This window comes from Bombina bombina, chromosome 1 (assembly GCF_027579735.1).
Source record: "Bombina bombina isolate aBomBom1 chromosome 1, aBomBom1.pri, whole genome shotgun sequence".
Taxonomy (NCBI): Eukaryota; Metazoa; Chordata; class Amphibia; order Anura; family Bombinatoridae; genus Bombina; species Bombina bombina.
The window spans coordinates 930,721,495-930,741,769 of record NC_069499.1 but is presented as its reverse complement, the minus strand read 5'-3'; the positions used below and the strand labels follow the sequence as shown (position 1 = coordinate 930,741,769).

General features: G+C 37.9%; 1 protein-coding gene across 1 annotated transcript in view; it reads right to left on the bottom strand.

The window, feature by feature from the left end:
- Positions 1–18,574: 18,574 nt before the first annotated feature.
- LOC128646797 (interferon regulatory factor 4) overlaps positions 18,575–20,275 on the bottom strand; it is a 141,719-nt gene continuing 140,018 nt past the window's right edge. Inside the window, exon 9 of the mRNA XM_053699640.1 lies at positions 18,575–19,687. Within this exon, the coding sequence (XP_053555615.1) occupies positions 19,601–19,687 (87 nt within the window). The 3' untranslated portion in view covers positions 18,575–19,600. The remainder of the gene's footprint in view (positions 19,688–20,275) is intronic.

The window sequence follows — 20,275 nt, the reverse complement described above, 5'->3', positions numbered from 1 at the left end:
AAGGACCATTTTTCCATCAGGATCTCAAATTGCTAAATTTGAAGGTATGAAAATTGAACGCTTAGTGTTTAGTCATAGAGGTTTCTCTGACTCAGTGATTGATACTATGTTACAGACTCGTAAATCTGTTTCTAGGAAGATTTATTATCGAGTTTGGAAGACTTATATTTCATGGTGTTCTCATAAATTCTCCTGGCATTCTTTTAGAATTCCTAGAATTTTACAGTTTCTTCAGGATGGTTTGGATAAAGGTTTTGTCTGCAAGTTCCTTGAAGGGACAAATCTCTGCTCTTTCTGTTTTATTTCACAGAAAGATTGCTAAGCTTCCTGATATTCACTGTTTTGTTCAGGCTTTGGTCCATATCAAGCCTATCATTAAATCAATCTCTCCTCTTTGGAGTCTTAATTTGGTTTTAAAAGCTTTACAGGCTCCTTCTTTTGAGCCTATACATTCTTTGCATATTAAACTACTTTCTTGGAAAGTGTTGTTCCTTTTGGCTATCTCTTCTGCTAGAAGAATTTCTGAATTATCTGCTCTTTCTTATGAGTCACCTTTTCTGATTTTTCATCAAGATAAGGCAGTTTTGCGGACTTCATTTAACTTTTTACCTAAAGTTGTGAATTCTAACAACATTAATAGGGAAATTGTTGTCCCCTCTTTGTGTCCTAATCCTAAGAATTCTTTGGAAAGATTCTTACATTCTCTGGATGTTGTAAGAGCTTTGAAATATTATGTCGAAGCTACTAAAGATTTCAGAAAGACTTCTAGTCTATTTGTTGTCTTTTCTAGTTCTAGGAAAGGTCAGAAAGCTTCTGCCATTTCCTTGGCATCTTGGTTAAAGCTTTTGATTCATAAGGCTTATTTGGAGTCGGGTCAGACCCCGCCTCAGAGAATCACAGCTCATTCTACTAGATAAGTCTCCACTTTGTGGGCTTTTAAGAATGAAGCTTCAGTTGATCAGATTTGCAAAGCAGCAACTTGGTCTTCTTTGCATACATTTACTAAATTCTACTGTTTTTTTTGTGTATTTGCCTCTTCAGAAGCAGTCTTTAGTAGAAAAGTTCTTCAGGCAGCTGTTTCAGTTTGATTCCTCTGCTTATGTTTTAAGTTTTTTTCTTTCATTTATGAGAAAAACTATTTTTTTTTGGTTGTGGATATAATTTTCTCAGTGGAAAATGGCTGTTTTTATTTTATCCCTCCCTCTCTAGTGACTCTTGTGTGGAGTTCCACATCTTGGGTATTTCTATCCCATACATCACTAGCTCATGGACTCTTGCCAATTACATGAAAGAAAACATAATTTATGTAAGAACTTACCTGATCAATTTATTTCTTTCATATTGGCAAGAGTCCATGAGACCCAACCTTTTTATGGTGGTTATGTTTTTTTTTTGGAAAGCACAATTATATTTCCAATTCCTTTTTTGATTCTTTTTACTCCTTTTTTCTATCACCCCACTACTTGGCTATTCATTAAAATGAATTGTGGGTGTGGTGATGGGTGTATTTATAGGCATTTTGAGGTTTGGGAAACTTTGCCCCTCCTGGTAGGATTGTATATCCCATACGTCACTAGCTCATGGACTCTTGCCAATATGAAAGAAATGAATTTATCAGGTAAGTTCTTACATAAATTACATCAATTATGTTTTTTGGATAATTCGGCCCATAGTCCCAACAGTGAAGCACTGAATTGGGAGTGTGATGATACGGGGGCTGCATGAGTGCAAAAGGTGTTTTGGGGAGATGACATTTATAGATGGCACCATGAATGACTATGGATATACCAAAATACTTGAATAAACAAAAAGGTCAGAAGATTCTGACCCAAAGAATGCACTTGTTAGCACTTCCCAGATTTATCATGAAAATAAGAGTGTGGATTTCAACGTGGCTAAAATGTAACTTTCATTAGTATGCATTAAAATTAGGTAAACTTGTTAAAAACATAAAACGGCTTGTCATATAATATATACATATGGTACTCATATAGTTAATGTCTCTGTTTCAGATAGTATCTGTAGGTAGAAAATACTGTATGAGCATGTTTTAGTGTATAGTATTGATTCATATTCTTGTTCCTACAAATATATTTCAACGTGTCTATAGATATTAACTAATAAAAAGAATTCAGGAATTTATATTAATTTTATTGTCTTAGTATATGCATATTTGATTGTGGGTTTATTTTAAAGAATAATTATTAAATCTATTGTGTTATAAACCAGCCATATACTGACACTACTTATCTTTTTAATATTGAGTATATTCGTTCTTGTTGAAAGAAGTATTGGTTACTTTGTATATTTAGGAGTCTGGTCCTCTTGATAACAAAACCAGTAAACATTTAAATTATGTTTATAAACCTCCTGTGATTACTCCTGTGGTTTTCCCCGTTCCTGATGCTATTTCTGATGTGATTGCTAAGGAATGGAATAAGCCTGGTGCTTCTTTTATTCCTTCTTCTAGGTTTAAAAGGTTGTACCCTTTGCCAGTGGCTAAATTGGAGTTTTGGGAAAAAGTCCCTAAGGTTGATGGGGCTATTTCTACTCTTGCCAAACGTACTACTATTCCTATGGAAGATAGTACTTCTTTTAAGGATCCTTTATATAGGTTTTTTTTTTTTTTTTGGTTGGATAGCTTAGCACAACAGGAAACAGATCCTGATTTGTCAAGCATTGTTCATTTGCTAATCATTTCATCTGTGATGCTATTTTAGATATAATCAAAATTGATGTTAAATCTATGTATTTAGCTATTTTAGCTAGAAGATCTTTATGGCTCAAATCATGGAATGCTGACAAGGTATCTAAATCTAGATTACTATCTCTATCTTTCCAGTATAATAATTTATTTGGTTCCTAGTTGAATTTTATTATTTCCACTATCACTGGGGGGAAGGGAGTTTTTTTTTAGCCTCAAGATAGAAAATCTAAGGGTAAATCTAAAGCTTCTAATCATTTTTGTTCCTTTCGTCAGAATAGAGAACAGAAAACCACTCCTTCCCCTAAGACTCTGGTTCTAATTGGAAGCCATCTTCAAGTTGGAATAAATCCAAGCCTTTTAAGAAACCAAAGCCAGCCCCCAAGTCTGCATGAAGGTGCAGCCCTCAATCCAGTTCAACTGGTGGGGGGCAGATTTAAATTATTTCAAGACATTTGGGCAGATTCTGTACAAAATCAGTGGATTCAGTGCATTGTCTCTCAAGGGTATCGAATAGGTTTCAGAGTAAAACCTCCTGTGAGAAGATTCTTTCTCTCTCATGTTCCAACAAATCCTGTGAAAGCTCAGGCTTTTCTGAAGTGTGTTTCAGATCTGGAGCTTTCAGGGGTAATTATACCAGTTCCGCTTCAGGAACAGGGTCTGGGGTTTTATGCATATCTATTCCGTGTCCCAAAGAAAGAAAATTCATTCAGACCAGTTCTGGATCTGAAGTTTTTGAATCATTTTGTAAGGGTCCCAACTTTCAAGATGATGACTATAAAGATTATTTTACCTTTTGTTCAGCAAGGTCATTATATGTGCACAATAGACTTACAGAATTCCGATTCATCCAGACCATTATCGGTTTCTGAGATTCTCTTTTCTAGACAAACATTACCAATCTGTTGCTCTTCCATTTGGCCTTGTGACATTTCCAAGAATCTTTTCGATTAATTTGATCTGTAATCAGAGAGCAGGGTATTGTGCTGTTTCCTTATTTGGACGATATCTTGGTACTAGCTCAGTCTTTACATTTGCCAGAATCTCACACAAATCAACTAGTGTTGTTTCTTCAAAAACTTGGTTGGAGGATCAATTTACCAAAGAGTTTCTTGATTTCTCAAACAAGGGTCACCTTTTTAGGTTTCCAGATAGATTCAGTGTCCATGACTCTGTCCTTAACAGAGAAGAGACACATGAAATTGGTTTCAGCCTGTCTAAACCTTCAGTCTTGGTCATTCCGTTCAGTGGCTATGTGCATTGAAGTTTTACATCTCATGAATGCAGCATCGGACACAATCCCCTTTGCTCGTTTTCATACAAGACCTCTGCAGCTTTGCATGCTGAATCAATGGTGCAGGGATTATACTCGGATATCACAATTGATATACTTAAATCCCAACATTCAACTCTCTCTGGACTGTGATCTCAACAGATGCAAGTCTTACAGGTTGGGGAGCTGCCTGGAGGTCTCTGACAGCACAAGGGGTTTGGAAACCTCAAGAGGTGAGGTTACCAATCAATATTTTAGAACTCTGTGTTATCTTCAGAGCTCTTCAGGCTTGGCCTCTATTAAAGAGAGAATTTTTCATTCTCTTTCACACAGACAATATCACAACTGTGGCATATGTCAATCATCAGGGAGGGACTGGCAGTCCTTTGGCAATGAAAGAAATATCACGGATACTTTCTTGGGCGGAATCCAACTCTTGTCTAATTTCTGTGATTCATATCCCAGGTGTAGACAATTGGGAAGCGGATTATCTCAGCTGTCAGACTTTGCATCTGGGGGAGTGGTCTCTCCATCCAGATATGTTTTTTCAGATTGTACAGATGTGGGGTCTTCCAGAATTAGATCTGATGGCTTCCCATCTAAACAGGAAACTTCCCAGATACCTTTCCAGGTCCAGGGATCCTCAGGCGGAGATGGTGGATGCGTTAGCAGTTCCTTGGTCTTTACCAACTTGCTTATATTTCTCCGCCTCTAGTTCTTCTTCCAAGGGGGATCTCCAAGATCATAATGGAACAATTTCATGTGTTTCTGATAGCACCAGCATAGCTTCACAGGTTTTGGTATGCAGATCTTGTCCGGATGTCCAGTTGCCAACCTTGGTCACTTCCTTTAAGGCCAGACCTTCTGTCTCAAGGGCCGTTTTTCCATCAGGATCTCAAATCGCTAAATTTGAAGGTATGGAAATTGAACGCTTAGTGCTTAGTCATAGAGGTTTCTCTGACTCAGTGATTAATACTATGCTACAGGCTCGTAAGTCTGTTTAAAGGAAGATTTATTATCGGGTTTGGAAAACCTATATTTCATGGTGTTCTTCTCATAAATTCTCTTGGCATTCTTTTAGAATTCCTAGAATTTTACAGTTTCTTCAGGATGGTTTGGATAAAGGTTTGTCTGCAAGTACTTTGAAGTGACAAATCTCTGCTATTTCTGTTTTATTTCATAGAAATATTGCTAAGCTTCCTGATATTCACTGTTTTGTTCAGGCTTTGGTTCGTATCAAGCCTGTTATTAAATCAATCTCTCCTCCTTGGAGTCTTAATTTGGTTTTGAAGGCTTTGCAGGCTCCTCCTTTTGAGCCTATGCATTCTTTGGATATTAAACTACTTTCTTGGAAAGTGTTGTTCCTTTTTGGCTATCTCTTCAGCTAGAAGAGTTTCTGAATTCTCTGCTCTCTCGTGAGTCTCCTTTTCTGATTTTCCATCAGGATAAAGCTGTTTTGCAAACTTCATTTAAATTTTTGCCTAAAGTTGTGAATTTTAACAACATTAGTAGGGAAATTGTTGTTCCTTCTTTGTGTCCTAATCCTAAGAATGCTCTTGAAAGATCTTTACATTCTTTGGATGTTGTAAGAGCTTTGAAATATTATATTGAAGCTACTAAAGATTTCAGGAAGACTTCTAGTCTATTTGATGTTTTTTCTGGTCCTAGGAAAGGTCAGAAAGCCTCTGACATTTCTTTTGCATCTTGGTTAAATCTTTTGATTCACAAGGCTTATTTGGAGGCGGGACAATCTCCGCCTCAGAGAATTACAGCTCATTCTACTAGATCAGTTGCTACTTCTTGGGCTTTTAAGAATGAAGCTTCGGTTGATTAGATTTGCAAAGCAGCAACTTGGTCTTCTTTTCAAACATTTACTAAATTTTACCATTTTGATGTATTTACTTCTTCTGAAGCAGTCTTTGGTAGAAAAGTTCTTCAGGCAGTTGTCTCATTTTGATTCTTCTGCTTATGATTTAAGTTTTTTTCTTGAAAAATGTAAATGTAAAAATTATGGCGCCATAGCCCGACCGTGCCATAGCACTAAGTGCAGCTCGCTCCTGTCACAGTCTTATGGCGCGGTCGGGCCAGGCTGTGACTATACAGCTGGCCCGATGCGCTGACTAAATATTACAGACCCGCTCAACAGAGAGCAGAGAGCGGGTCTGTAAAAGCGCCATAATTTTTACATATTAAAAGAGAAAAAAGGGTTTTAGAACTATAGCACTTAAATAATGTTATATAATTCTGCACTATGTGCAGAATTATATAACATTATTTTTAAGGTTTACTGTCCCTTTAAGTCAAGTCCAAAAAAAAAAAACATTAATGTTTCAGATAGGGCATGTAATTTTAAACAACTTTCCAATTTACTTATATCACCAATTTTGCTTTGTTCTCTTGGTATTCTTAGTTGATAGCTAAACCTAGGAAGGCTTATATGATAATTTCTAAGCTCTTGAAGGCTGCCTCTTATCACAAACTTTTGTATTTGCTTTTCACAATAGGGGAGAGCTAGTTCAGGTGAACCATATAGATAACATTATGATCACGCCCGTGGATTGTGGCAGACACTGCACTAATTGGTTAAAATGAAAGTCAATAGATAATTAATAAAATGTCATGTGATCAGGGGGCTGTCAGAAGATGCTTAAATACAAGTTAATCACAGAGGTAAAAAGTGTATTATTATAACTGTGTTGGTTATGCAAAACTGGGGAATCGGTAATAAAGGAATTATCTATCTTTTAAAACAACAAGAATTCTGGTGTTATTAATAAATAAACAGTTTGCATACAAGGATCGCAACTAACAGCCTCATTTTGTTTTTAGATTAGCATAGCAGAGGTGTATTGAGCTGAAGAATGTAGTTTCCTTAGTAGGATAAGTAGTCAGTGAGGTGAATGTTCAGCTTTGCTAGACATGCCGGAGGGTGTGGAAGGGGAGAGAGTGGAGGAAGACCAAAAACAAACAAAAAGGGAAGAAAGAAGGGCTGGTTTGTGGATATCAGCTTTCAGTGGTATCTAAATAAATGAGTGACTTGTTTTACCTTATCTTATCTTTCTCCAGGATTCCCATATCTTTTCCCATATCTGGCAATGTAGATTTGTTTTGTTATGTAGAGAGAATATGAGACACTCCATTATTTCAAAATAGTCAATTTTATTGGTAATCTTCTGCCAGGTTAAATTGATTCCAATGGATAGTTTAGCCACAGTAAGGAGATATATAACAAATAATTTGTCCGGTAATGATAAGTGCCTCATGCCTAGGTGGAACAGCGCTGTCTGAGCTGTGTTTGGTATCTAGAGCCCTATGGATGAGCATTTAAGAAATAGGGAAGTATAGAAGGTTTGCAACATCAGGCACTCCCACCACACGTGGGCAGGGGATCCTACCTCAGCTAAGTTCCTCCAGCACAAGGGATAATTTAAAGGAGAAATCTTAAAAAGTCTTAGGCCTAGATTTGGAGTTTGGCGGTAGCCGTGAAAACCAGCGTTAGAGGCTCCTAACGCTGGTTTTAGGCTACCTCCGGTATTTGGAGTCAGTCAAAAAAGGGTCTAACTCTCACTTTTCAGCCGCGACTTTTCCATACCGCAGATCCCCTTACGTCAATTGCGTATCCTATCTTTTCAAGGGGATTTTTCTAACTCCGGTATTTAGAGTCGTGTCTGAAGTGAGCGTTAGAATTCTAACGACAAAACTCCAGCCGCAGAAAAAAGTCAGTAGTTAAGAGCTTTCTGGGCTAACGCCGGTTCATAAAGCTCTTAACTACTGTACTCTAAAGTACACTAACACCCATAAACTACCTATGTACCCCTAAACCGAGGTCCCCCCACATCGCCGCCACTCAATTACATTTTTTAACCCCTAATCTGCCGACCGCCACCTACGTTATCCTTATGTACCCCTAATCTGCTGCCCCTAACACCGCCGACCCCTATATTATATTTATTAACCCCTAACCTGCCCCCCACAACGTCGCCGCCACCTACCTACAATAATTAACCCCTAATCTGCCGACCGCAAAAAGCCGCCACCTACATTATAGCTATGTACCCCTAATCTGCTGCCCCTAACACCGCCGACCCCTATATTATATTTATTAACCCCTAATCTGCCCCCCTCAACGTCGCCTCCACCTGCCTACACTTATTAACCCCTAATCTGCCGAGCGGACCTGAGCGCTACTATAATAAAGTTATTAACCCCTAATCCGCCTCACTAACCCTATAATAAATAGTATTAACCCCTAATCTGTCCTCCCTAACATCGCCGACACCTAACTTCAATTATTAACCACTAATCTGCCGACTGGAGCTCACCGCTATTCTAATAAATGTATTAACCCCTAAAGCTAAGTCTAACCCTAACACTAACACCCCCCCTAAGTTAAATATAATTTTTATCTAACGAAATTAATTAACTCTTATTAAATAAATTATTCCTATTTAAAGCTAAATACTTACCTGTAAAATAAACCCTAATATAGCTACAATATAAATTATAATTATATATTTTTTTATTTTTTGTAACTTAGTTCTTTTTTATTTTTTGTACTTTTGTTAGTTTATTTCATTGTATTTATTTGTAGGAATTGTATTTAATTTATTTATTGATAGTGTAGTGTTAGGTTTAATTGTAGATAATTATAGGTATTTTATTTAATTAATTTATTGATAGTGTAGTGTTAGGTTTAATTGTAACTTAGGTTAGGATTTATTTTACAGGTATATTTGTAATTATTTTAACTATTTTAGCTATTAAATAGTTCTTAACTATTTAATAGCTATTGTACCTGGTTAAAATAATTACAAAGTTACCTGTAAAATAAATATTAATCCTAAAATAGCTATAATATAATTATAATTTATATTGTAGCTATATTAGGGTTTATTTTACAGGTAAGTATTTAGCTTTAAATAGGAATAATTTATTTAATAAGAGTTAATTAATTTCGTTAGATAAAAATTATATTTAACTTAGGGGGGTGTTAGTGTTAGGGTTAGACTTAGCTTTAGGGGTTAATACATTTATTAGAATAGCGGTGAGCTCCAGTCGGCAGATTAGGGGTTAATAATTTAAGTTAGGTGTCGGCGATGTTAGGGAGGGCAGATTAGGGGTTAATACTATTTATTATAGGGTTAGTGAGGCGGATTAGGGGTTAATAACTTTATTATAGTAGCGCTCAGGTCCGGTCGGCAGATTAGGGGTTAATAAGTGTAGGCAGGTGGAGGCGACGTTGTGGGGGGCAGATTAGGGGTTAATAAATATAATATAGGGGTCGGCGGTGTTAGGGGCAGCAGATTAGGGGTACATAGGGATAATGTAAGTAGCGGCGGTTTACGGAGCGGCAGATTAGGGGTTAAAAATAATATACAGGGGTCAGCGATAGCGGGGGTGGCAGAATAGGGGTTAATAAGTGTAAGGTTAGGGGTGTTTAGACTCGGGGTACATGTTAGAGTGTTAGGTGCAGACGTAGGAAGTGTTTCCCCATAGCAAACAATGGGGCTGCGTTAGGAGCTGAACGCGGCTTTTTTGCAGGTGTTAGGTTTTTTTTCAGCTCAAACAGCCCCATTGTTTCCTATGGGGGAATCGTGCACGAGCACGTTTTTGAGGCTGGCCACGTCCGTAAGCAACTCTGGTATCGAGAGTTGCAGTTGCGTTAAATATGCTCTAACGCTGACATTATATGGACTCTCAATACCAGAGTTATTTTAAAGGTACGGCCAGAAAAAAGCCAGCGTTAGCTACGCGGGTCCTTACCGACAAAACTCTAAATCTAGCCGTTGATGGGGTAAGGTGCCAGTGGGTGCATAATTTGAGATATAGTTCCTGCATAGTCGAGCAGTGTAGGGCACGTTTTGTGAAGGATGCTGCTAGGGACTACTCTTCCTAGTCGGCTTGGAAGTTTAACACTTGCTCCCAATGAAGAATTTCGTCCAACTTGTAGAATTTTGAGGAGTTAAGAACTTCTTTGTACGAGATTGAGAGGGCCTGTGGAATTGGCTTTGCTGTAATCCAACTCTTTTCCCACTCGTTGGGTGAATGGAGCGGGAGCTCTAAGATTCCCCAGGACTTTAGAAGACTTTGCAGCCTCCAAAATTCAAATTTAAGTAGCTGGGATGGATTGTATGCAGAACAGAAATGTGATAGAATGCAAAGGTGTCCATTTGGGTAAAGGTCTGAGATGGAGCTTATCCCGTGAAATTTCCAGGAGTTAGGGTGGGAGTCCTTTAAGGCTCCAAGCAGTCCAGAGAGCAAGTGAATTTGAGAGGGGTGAGGGGCTATTTGGGGGTAAGAGTGAATTTTATCCCAGAAGCATAGGGAAAATAGGATAATGGAGTTATGTAAGACTAGGGAGGCTTTAGTATGTCTTGGAAGCCAATTGAGGTCTGTTAGAGTTAACGGGTTGGGTAGTGATACTTGTTCTAGTATCTACCTTTGCTTTTGGAAGAAGATTATATTTGGGGCGCCTGCGCTCACATAGAAAATTGGCTGTTGTAAAATCCTCATAGTGACCATAGGTCACTTATTTCTCCAAATGAATTTGTTACAGATTATCTGGAACTTGCCTATCAAGGATTTAGGTATAGGGATTGGTAAAGCTCTAAATAAGTAGGTAAACTTGGCAGGAGGGTCATCTTGAAGGCTGCTACGTGACCCAGCCAGGAAATTAAAGGGACATTCCATTTTTCAGTGCTTCTTTGGAAAAGGTGCAGTAATGGGTGGAAATTGGATTTTACTTTGGTAGAGATGTTGCACAAAAGATAAACCCCTAGATCAGGGGTGTCCAATAGGTAGATTGGGGTCTACCAGTAGATCCCAAAGGTGCTGCTGGTAGATCTCGGCAGATGTGATAAAAATTATGTGGTTAAGTTACACAATCTCAACACTGGGGCGTGACTATGGTTGCTAGGGCTACTGCTTTATTTACCGCAGTGTGTGAAGGGGCAGGTCATTAAACAGTCTGATGGTTGGACACGAAAAGTGCTACAGGATTGGATCTTGAGGGAAATTGATTTCAATCAATCAATGTAGATGATGTTTGAACGACAACACAATTGGCCTATCAAAAGCATGGTTGAGTGAGTACTCTCCCAATGGATATGGCAGTAAAGTATAGTTAGGCGGGTAAGCCTCAAAAAAAGTAAAGGCTGAGGCTGCTGTGCTATGCTAAAGGAACATGTCTGGCAAATGAACGTGTTGACCCGGTAAGAAATTGTCTGTATGGTGAGCTATTGAAATGTATTTGTGTAAGCCTCACTGGGTCAAATCACACCAAGCCCACGGCGCAAAGTAAAGGGGGTCAGTGGCAGTAATTTGAATGCAGTGTTTTGTAACATGGCACAAGGGGTTGCGCCTGTTAACCTGAATTAAAGTCAGTGCTACTTTTGTCATCAGGATTAATCTGTTGTATCTTTATGCTTTTGCACATCCATGTGTTGCTAAATCATGCAGCCTTAAAGGGATATGAAACACACATTTTTTTTCTCATGATTCAAATACAGAACATACAATTTTAAACAACTTTCTAGTTTACTCCTATTAATTTTTCTTCATTCTCTTGGTATCTTTATTTGAAAAAGCAGGAATGTAAGCTTAGGAGCTGGCCCATTTTTAGTTGGTAGATCTCGTTGAGCTGGTCATTTGAAAAGAAGATACCAACACAAAAAAGTGTGGGCACCCTTGCCCTAGATGTTTAATATTTTGTGTGGACCAATTAAATGGGAAAAGTCTTTTGAGTTCTGTAAGCTATTGTTCCTGTACATTGATAGTGTATGCATCAGTTTTAGTGAAGCTCAATTTATAATAACTTAATGACCCAAACAAATTCTTATAAACACTGTGATGTCAATAGGGTGCAAAAGCCTTATATGTAGCTGTGCTAAAGTTTCTCCATGTTGTTTTCTATGCTTTTGATTTAAGCTTTATAAAGAGACCTCTGAGATAGGCTTTAAAAGAGCCCCATAAGCAGATGTCCCCTACTTGCCCGTTATCATTGATTGCGACAAAATGTGCTATCTCCTGCTGTAGTTGGGGAAGAGAGAAGGAAGTCCGGTAATTTCCAGCTGGTTCTAAAGAATGTTGAGGCAGGGGATTGGAGTTCCATCTGGAGTGGGGAATGATCTGACAAGGGACATGTTGTAATATGTATATATCGTATGCGATCTAAAAGTTGGTGGGGTGAAAGGAGCGCCACACGTCGAAGAGATTATATTGTGCTATAAGATTGGGAAACTGTGTAGTGTAAGGTATCAGGGGTCCGACAGACGAGAAACCTGAAAGCTGGGTGCAAGAGGGATGCAGTATAGTCAAGATTAACCGCACAGGTAGTCCTCTCCAAGAGAGAGGTTCCTTAGTGTGGGCGGGAGAAGAACCCTGTAAATACGGAAGTAATGCAAAATGATAACAGTATAGAGAAATTGTTGTGCTGTAGTGATGCAAAATGGTTACGTTGTTGAGAAAAGTGCAGTCAGGGAAAGGATGGAGTGGCTTTGCCACCTGTCTAGTGGAAGTATATAGTGAGAGGTGTGAGTACTAATCAGTGATTTGGCATTCTGGGAATGTGTCTATACATTAAACCTAGCAATAGAATATTAGAAGAAGTGCAACTAGAAAATGTGTTCAAAGATTATTGTGCAATAATATAACAATATAACAATGAGGTTAGAGTCAGAGGAGGAAAGTATTTACTTAACACTCTACCATAATCTGTATAGCCTTAGGTATAAAAGAGAGATACTTAAAAACTGTGTATGTTGAGAGTATGAGGAACCAAGAATTACAGTAGAGATAAGGCATAATGAGATTTATATACATATACATAAATTCTGCTGAGATAGACCTGAGTTGAGAACAAGGTGACCATTCGTTCTGGAGAAAAAAAATGAAAAACACTACATATATCTTGTTTGTGCAAAACAATAACTGTGCATGAGTAACACCTGGAACTAAAAGAAAGACATAGCGTCAACATTAAATATAATTAGAGACATTCTATTGGTTATACTTAACAACCAGGTAAGGGCAATGCCCAGAGTCCACTAAGGGAAGTTGACCAGGCTGGGACAAGGGTGTCCAGTATGGAAAGTAGTGTGGATAAATCTTCTAATAAATGTATTTGCAGTGTTATTTAGCTCCCTTCTTCCCACAGAGCATGCCACTCCCCCCTCCTTCCTGCCCCCTCCGTGTATCTTCAGCTCCTTCCTTCCCCCTCCGTGTAGCTTCAGCTTGCTAATAGCTTAAACAACAGTTCCTCTAGCCATGCACTCAATAGTGCAGAGTCAGACGTATTTCTTCTAACTTAGAAAAAGTTTTCAGTTCTTTGAAATTAACAAACGGAATATTTATTTATATAAATATAAGGCACATATGAAAAATGTTTATACAGCTAATTACAGCACTCACTTAGCACCACTGTGAGAGATCATTCTGGTAATCCTTCTCTAAACTTAATAACATTATCTACCATGCACAATCACGTGACTGCTGTGCCCGTGTGGAAATATGGTGGCATACATAGCATCACCAAGTGGCAGATCAGCAGTCTAATTAAAGACACTCTTATTGAACTGTTTGGGGTAAACTGAGCGGCAAGAATAGGGATTCATGATTACTTTGTTATTATTAGTAAATATAAGTTAGTTTAAACAATTTTTAGAAGGTGTTATGGGTCCCTTTTAGAAGGTGTTATGGGTCCCTTTAATCTATATAACCTTAGGTATAATAGAGAAATATTTAACAACCTTATATCTTGAGAGTATTTGGATCCAACAATAACAGTTGAAAAAAGGCACATTGAGATTTATGCAGATTGATATATTTGAAACAAATAAAGGGGACTTTCATTCATGAAGTATAAAATACTTCATGCAGAAAGCTCTTTTATTTGTTTCAAGCGCTCACCACACTGAGCTGCTCATTGAAAATGATACTTTACCTCACCATTTGCACTTAAAGGGACAGCCTACTCCAGAATTATTGTTGTTTAAAAAGATAAATAATCCATTTATTACCCAGTTCCCAGTTTTGCATAACCAACACTTTTATATTAAAGGGCCAGTAAACCCACAAAATAATGTTATATAATTCTGCACATAGTCCAGAATTATATAACATCAGCTTAGCGCCATCTTTCTACCTGAAAGGATTTCAGTGACAAGCTGCTAAGAAAGTTACTTTTACAGTACGCCGCTCCTGGCTCTACTGAGCGGGTCTGTTTGTTTTCCCTAAGCGCATTGGGCACGCTGTCTATTCACAGCTGGCCCAATCGCTCCATTAAACTCAATGTAGCTCGCTCCTGCTACCAGACCAGATCAGGATCGAGTTACATTGAGTTTAATGGCGCAATCGGGCCGGCTGTGAATAGACAGCATGCCTGATGCGCTTAGGGAAAACAAACAGACCCGCTCAGTAGAGCCAAGAGCGGCGTACTGTAAAAGTAACTTTCGTAGCAATTTTTCCCTGAAATCCTTTCAGGTAGAAAGATGGTGCTAAGCTGATGTTATATAATTCTGCACATATTATTTTGTGGGTTTACTGGCCCTTTAATATACTTTTTATCTCTGTGATTACCTTGTATATAAGCCTCTGCAGACTGCCCCTTATCTGAGTTCTTTTGTCAGACTGGCATTTTAGCCAATCAGTACTGACTCTTAAATAACTCCACGGGAGTGAGCACAATGTTATCTATGACACACACACACATAAACTGACAGTATCTAGCTGTGAAAAACAGTAAAAATGCACTAAGATAAGAGGCAGTTCAATGGCTTAGAAACTAGCATATGAGCCTACCTAGGTTTAGCTTTCCACAAAGAATACCAAGAGAACAAAGCAAATTTGATAATAAAAGTAAATTGGAAAGTTGTTTAAAATTGTATGCCCTATCTGAATCATGAAATTAAAATTTTGACTAGACTGTCCATTTAAGGGTTAAATTTTGAATAATCAACAAATATTAAATCTGTTTATGAAAATAAGAGACACTTTTTTGGGAGAATTTCGAGACACATGCGGCTAGATTTATAGTTTTGTCGGTAACGACCCGCGTAGCTAACGCATGCTTTTTTCCCCCCGCACCTTTTGAATAACGCTGGTATTTAGAGTTCACAGAAGGGCTGCGTTAGGCTCCAAAAAGGAAGCGTAGAGCATAATTTACCGCCACTGCAACTCTCGATACCAGCGGTGCTTACGGGCGCGGCCAGCTTAAAAAACGTGCTTGTGCACGATTCCCCCATAGGAAACAATGGAGCAGTTTGAGCTGAAAAAAAACCTAACACCTGCAAAAAAGCAGCGTTCAGCTCCTAACGCAGCCCCATTGTTTCCTATGGGGAAACACTTCCTAAGTCTGCACCTAACACTCTAACATGTACCCCGAGTCTAAACACCCCTAACCTTACACTTATTAACCCCTAATCTGCCGCCCCCGCTATCGCTGACCCCTGCATATTATTATTAACCCCTAATCTGATGGAATCAGCCAATCAGATTCAAGTTCAATCCGATTGGCTGATCCAATTTTCCTACCTTAATTCCGATTGGCTGATAGAATCCTATTAGCCAATCGGAATTCGAGGGACGCCATCTTGGATGACGTCCCTTAAAGGAACCGTCATTCGTCGGGAAGTCGTCGGTGAAGATGGATGTTCTGCGTCGGCGGGATGACCATGGATCCGGAAGAAAGAAGATTGAAGATGCCGCTTGATAGAAGACTTCAGCCCGATCATGGACCTCTTCAGCTCCCGCTTGGATGAAGACTTCAGTCGGATCATGGACATCTTCAGCCCCCCGCTTGGGCTTGGATCAAGACATCGGAGGCTCTTCTGGATCGATCGGTGAACCCGGAGTGGTGAAGAAAAGGTAGGGAGATCTTCAGGGGCTTAGTGTTAGGTTATTTAAGGGGGGTTTGGGTTAGATTAGGGGTATGTGGGTGGTGGGTTGTAATGTTGGGGGGGGTATTGTACGTTTTCTTTTTACAGGCAAAAGAGCTGAATTCTTTGGGGCATGCACCGCAAAGGGCCCTTTTCAGGGCTGGTAAGGTAAAAGAGCTTTTCTATTTTAATTTTAGAATAGGGTAGGGCATTTTTTTTATTTTGGGGGTCTTTGTTATTTTATTAGGGGGCTTAGAGTAGGTGTAATTAGTTTAAAATTGTTGTAATATTTTTCTAATGTTTGTAAATATTTTTTTATTTTTTGTAACTTAGTTCTTTTTTATTTTTTGTACTTTAGTTAGTTTATTTCATTGTATTTATTTGTAGGTATTGTATTTAATTAATTTATTGATAGTGTAGTGTTAGGTTTAATTGTAGATAATTGTAGGTATTTAATTTAATTTATTTATTGATAGTGTAGTGTTAGGTTTAATTGTAACTTAGTTTAGGAATTATTTTACAGGTAATTTTGTAATTATTTTAACTAGGTAGCTATTACATAGTTATTAACTATTTAATAGCTATTGTACCTGGTTAAAATAATTACAAAGTTGCCTGTAAAATAAATATTAATCCTAAAATAGCTACAATATAATTATATTTTATATTGTAGCTATATTAGGGTTTATTTTACAGGTAAGTATTTAGCTTTAAATAGGAATAATTTATTTAATAAGAGTTCATTTATTTCGTTAGATTTAAATTATATTTAATTTAGGGGGGTGTTAGTGTTAGGGTTAGACTTAGCTTTAGGGGTTAATACATTTATTATATTAGCGGTGTGGTCCAGTCGGCAGATTAGGGGTTAATAATTGTAGGTAGGTGGAGGCAACGTTGGGGGCGGCAGATTAGGGGTTAATAAATATAATATAGGGGTCGGCTGTGTTAGGGGCAGCAGATTAGGGGTACATAGGTATAATGTAGGTTGCGGCGGTGTACGGAGCGGCAGATTAGGGGTTAAAAAAAATATGCAGGTGTCAGCGATAGCGGGGGCGGCAGATTAGGGGTTAATAAATATTATGTAGGTGTCGGCGGTATTAGGGGCAGCAGATTAGGGGTACATAGGGATAACGTAGGTGGCGGCGGTGTGCGGTCGGCAGATTAGGGGTTAAAAAATTTTAATAGAGTGGCAGCGATGTGGGGGGGCCTCGGTTTAGGGGTACATAGGTAGTTTATGGGTGTTAGTGTACTTTAGAGCACAGTAGTTAAGAGCTTTATGAACCAGCGTTAGCCAAGAAAGCTCTTAACTCCTGATTTTTTTCTGCGGCTGGAGTTTTGTCGTTAGATTTCTAACGCTCACTTCAGCCACGACTCTAAATACCGGCGTTAGAAAGATCCCATTGAAAAGATAGGATACGCAATTAACGTAAGGGGATCTGCGGTATGGAAAAGTCACGGCTGCAAAGTGAGCGTTAGACCCTTTCCTGACTGACTCTAAATACCAGCAGTAGCCCAAAACCAGCGTTAGGAGCCTCTAACGATGGTTTTGACAGCTAACGCCAAACTCTAAATCTAGCCGATTCTTTGCTGAAAACAGGACAGCAAAGGAACAGGGGTAGAAGAAATATTGTTCATTTTTTTGCAACACGTGGGGTATAGCTGAGGTTTTAAAAGGATATTGTACTCATTATTTCATCTTTACATCTGAGAGAGACTATTATGAAATGCATTCAGTTGTTTCTGTGCAATATATATATTATAATTGATTTATAAAACGCCAACAAATTCTGCAGCGCTTTTCACGGGTACAATTGATACAATGATAATATATGTATAACATTTATTTGATGCTCTTTATTTGCATAATAAAAAAAGTCCATTTGCTTTCTACAAAGTGCCTTTAATTAGAGAATATAGTTCCAGATTACAAGCAAATCGCAAAAACATTAGCTTGAGGGATAACACAGCTCAACTTAAATCAATCACGCTCTTATTCTTGCTAACATATTACAAGTTGAAAGTGAAAAGGTAGCGCTCGAGGGAAAACGTCAGGAATGGTAACATCTGGAGTTCGGATAGCTCGGCCACACTACAGCCCTCACTATGGAGAGTGCTACAAAACTCTGTCCTGGCTTACGCTTGATCACTAACCAGAAAGTGTGTTTAACTGAAGGTATGCTATGAAAGCTTTTTTTCTTCACTCAGTAGAATATTTTTTATTTTTTCTGTTAAGATATACAGTATATCTATATTAATATATATATAAATATTTTTTTTTACTGAGTGAAGAACAAAAGTATTTCAATTATATAGATATATATATATATATATTTATATGCGTGTGTATATGTATATATGCATGTGGACACACACATACACACACATATATACAGTATATATATATATATATATATATATATATATACACACATACAATATACAACATATAATATTAAAACAGTTTTTATACATGTATTTCAATAATAGCATATATATTACTGTTAATATGTATATATGAGCATAATATTTTAATTTATTATGTTGTACATGTGTTTTTATGCATTTTTATTCTAGCCTCAACACTTTACTTAAAGGGACAGTCTAGGCCAAAATAAACTTTCATGATTCAGATAGAGCATGTCGTTTTAAACAATTTTCCAATTTACTTTTATCACCAATTTTGCTTTGTTCTCTTGGTATTCTTAGTTGAAAGCTTAACCTAGGAGGTTCATATGCTAATTTCTTAGACCTTGAAGCCCACCTCTTTCAGATTGCATTTTAACAGTTTTCCACCACTAGAGGGTGTTAGTTCACGTATTCCATATAGATAACACTGTGCTCGTGCACGAGAAGTTATCTGGGAGCAGGCACTGATTGGCTAGACTGCAAGTCTGTCAAAAGAACTGAAAAAAGGGGCAGTTTGCAGAGGCTTAGATACAAGATAATCACACAGGTTAAAAGTGTATTATTATAACTGTGTTGGTTATGCAAAACTGGGAAATGGGTAATAAAGGGATTATCTATCTTTTAAAACAATAAAAATTCTGGTGTAGACTGTCCCTTTAAGGTCTCCAGTTATGCTAAAAAAATTTTTAACCATTCACTTGAAGTACCAGATTCATATTCCGGGCCTGCAAAATTAACGGGACAGTCTACTCCAGTTTTTATTGTTTAAAAAGATAGATAATCCCTTTATTACCAATTCCCCAGTTTTTCATAACCACCACTTTTTACCTCTGTGATTACTTTGTATCTATGCCTCTGCAGACTGTCCCATTATCTCAGTTCATTTGAGAGGCAAACAGTTTAGCCAATTAGTGCTGACTCTTAAATAACTCCATGGGAGTGAGCACAATGTTTATATATATGACACACATGAACTAGCAGTGTCTACCTGTCAAAAACTGTCAAAATGTACTGAGAAATGAGGCAGTTCAATGGCTTAAAAATTAGCATATGAGTCTACCCAGGTTTAGCTTTCCACAAAGAATACCAAGAGAACAAATCAAATTTGATGATAATAGTACATTGGAAAGATGTTTAAAAGTACATGCCCTATCTGAATCATGAAAGTTTAATTTTGACTAGACTGTCCCTTTAATAGCTCACCCTGCTCTATCAATAGCGCTCCACTTGCAATCTGAGCCATAGTCTTCTTAGGTTCTGAGGTCAAACTGGGATGGTCTTGTCAGAATCATTAGTTGGGGTGGAAGATCTTTTGAGAGAGGATGGTCTTATACGTGTGGTCAATTAGCCATTGAAATTTGTGGGCTCTCTGGGTTGGTTCAGTCTATTTTGGGCATTGAGAAATAGTTCTCTAGCAAATACTGGCTCCACCTAAGAAAGAAGAGAAAAGTAATATGAAGAAAACAAATGATAAATGCAAGGTTATAAATTGCAAAACCAATTGTAAAAACACACATACACAGATGTGCAGGTAAAATACTATTTCAATTCTTATATATATATATATATATATATATATATATATATATATATATATATATATATATATCCAAGTTATAACACAAGCACTCACTGGACTTGATACAGGTGAAATAAAAAGTGTTTTATTCCATATAAACAAGTAACGTTTCGGGGTGTTCACCCCTTCATCAGACCAACTGATTTGAATAGCCAATATAATTTTAGTAGCTCTCCTATTGGCTGATTTAAATTTCAAAATTCAAATCAGCCAATAGGAATGCAAGGGACGTCATTTTGAAAAGGACCCCTTGCATTGAAGATTCAGTGTACGGCGGCGATCGTATGAAGAGGACGCTCTTCGCCAGATGTCTTCAAGGATGGACCTGCTCCGCGCCGCCGGGATGAAGATAGAAGTTGTCGCCGGGATGAAGATAGAAGATGCCGCATGGATGAATGAAGACCTCGCCGCCTGGATGAAGACTTCTCTCCACCTGGATG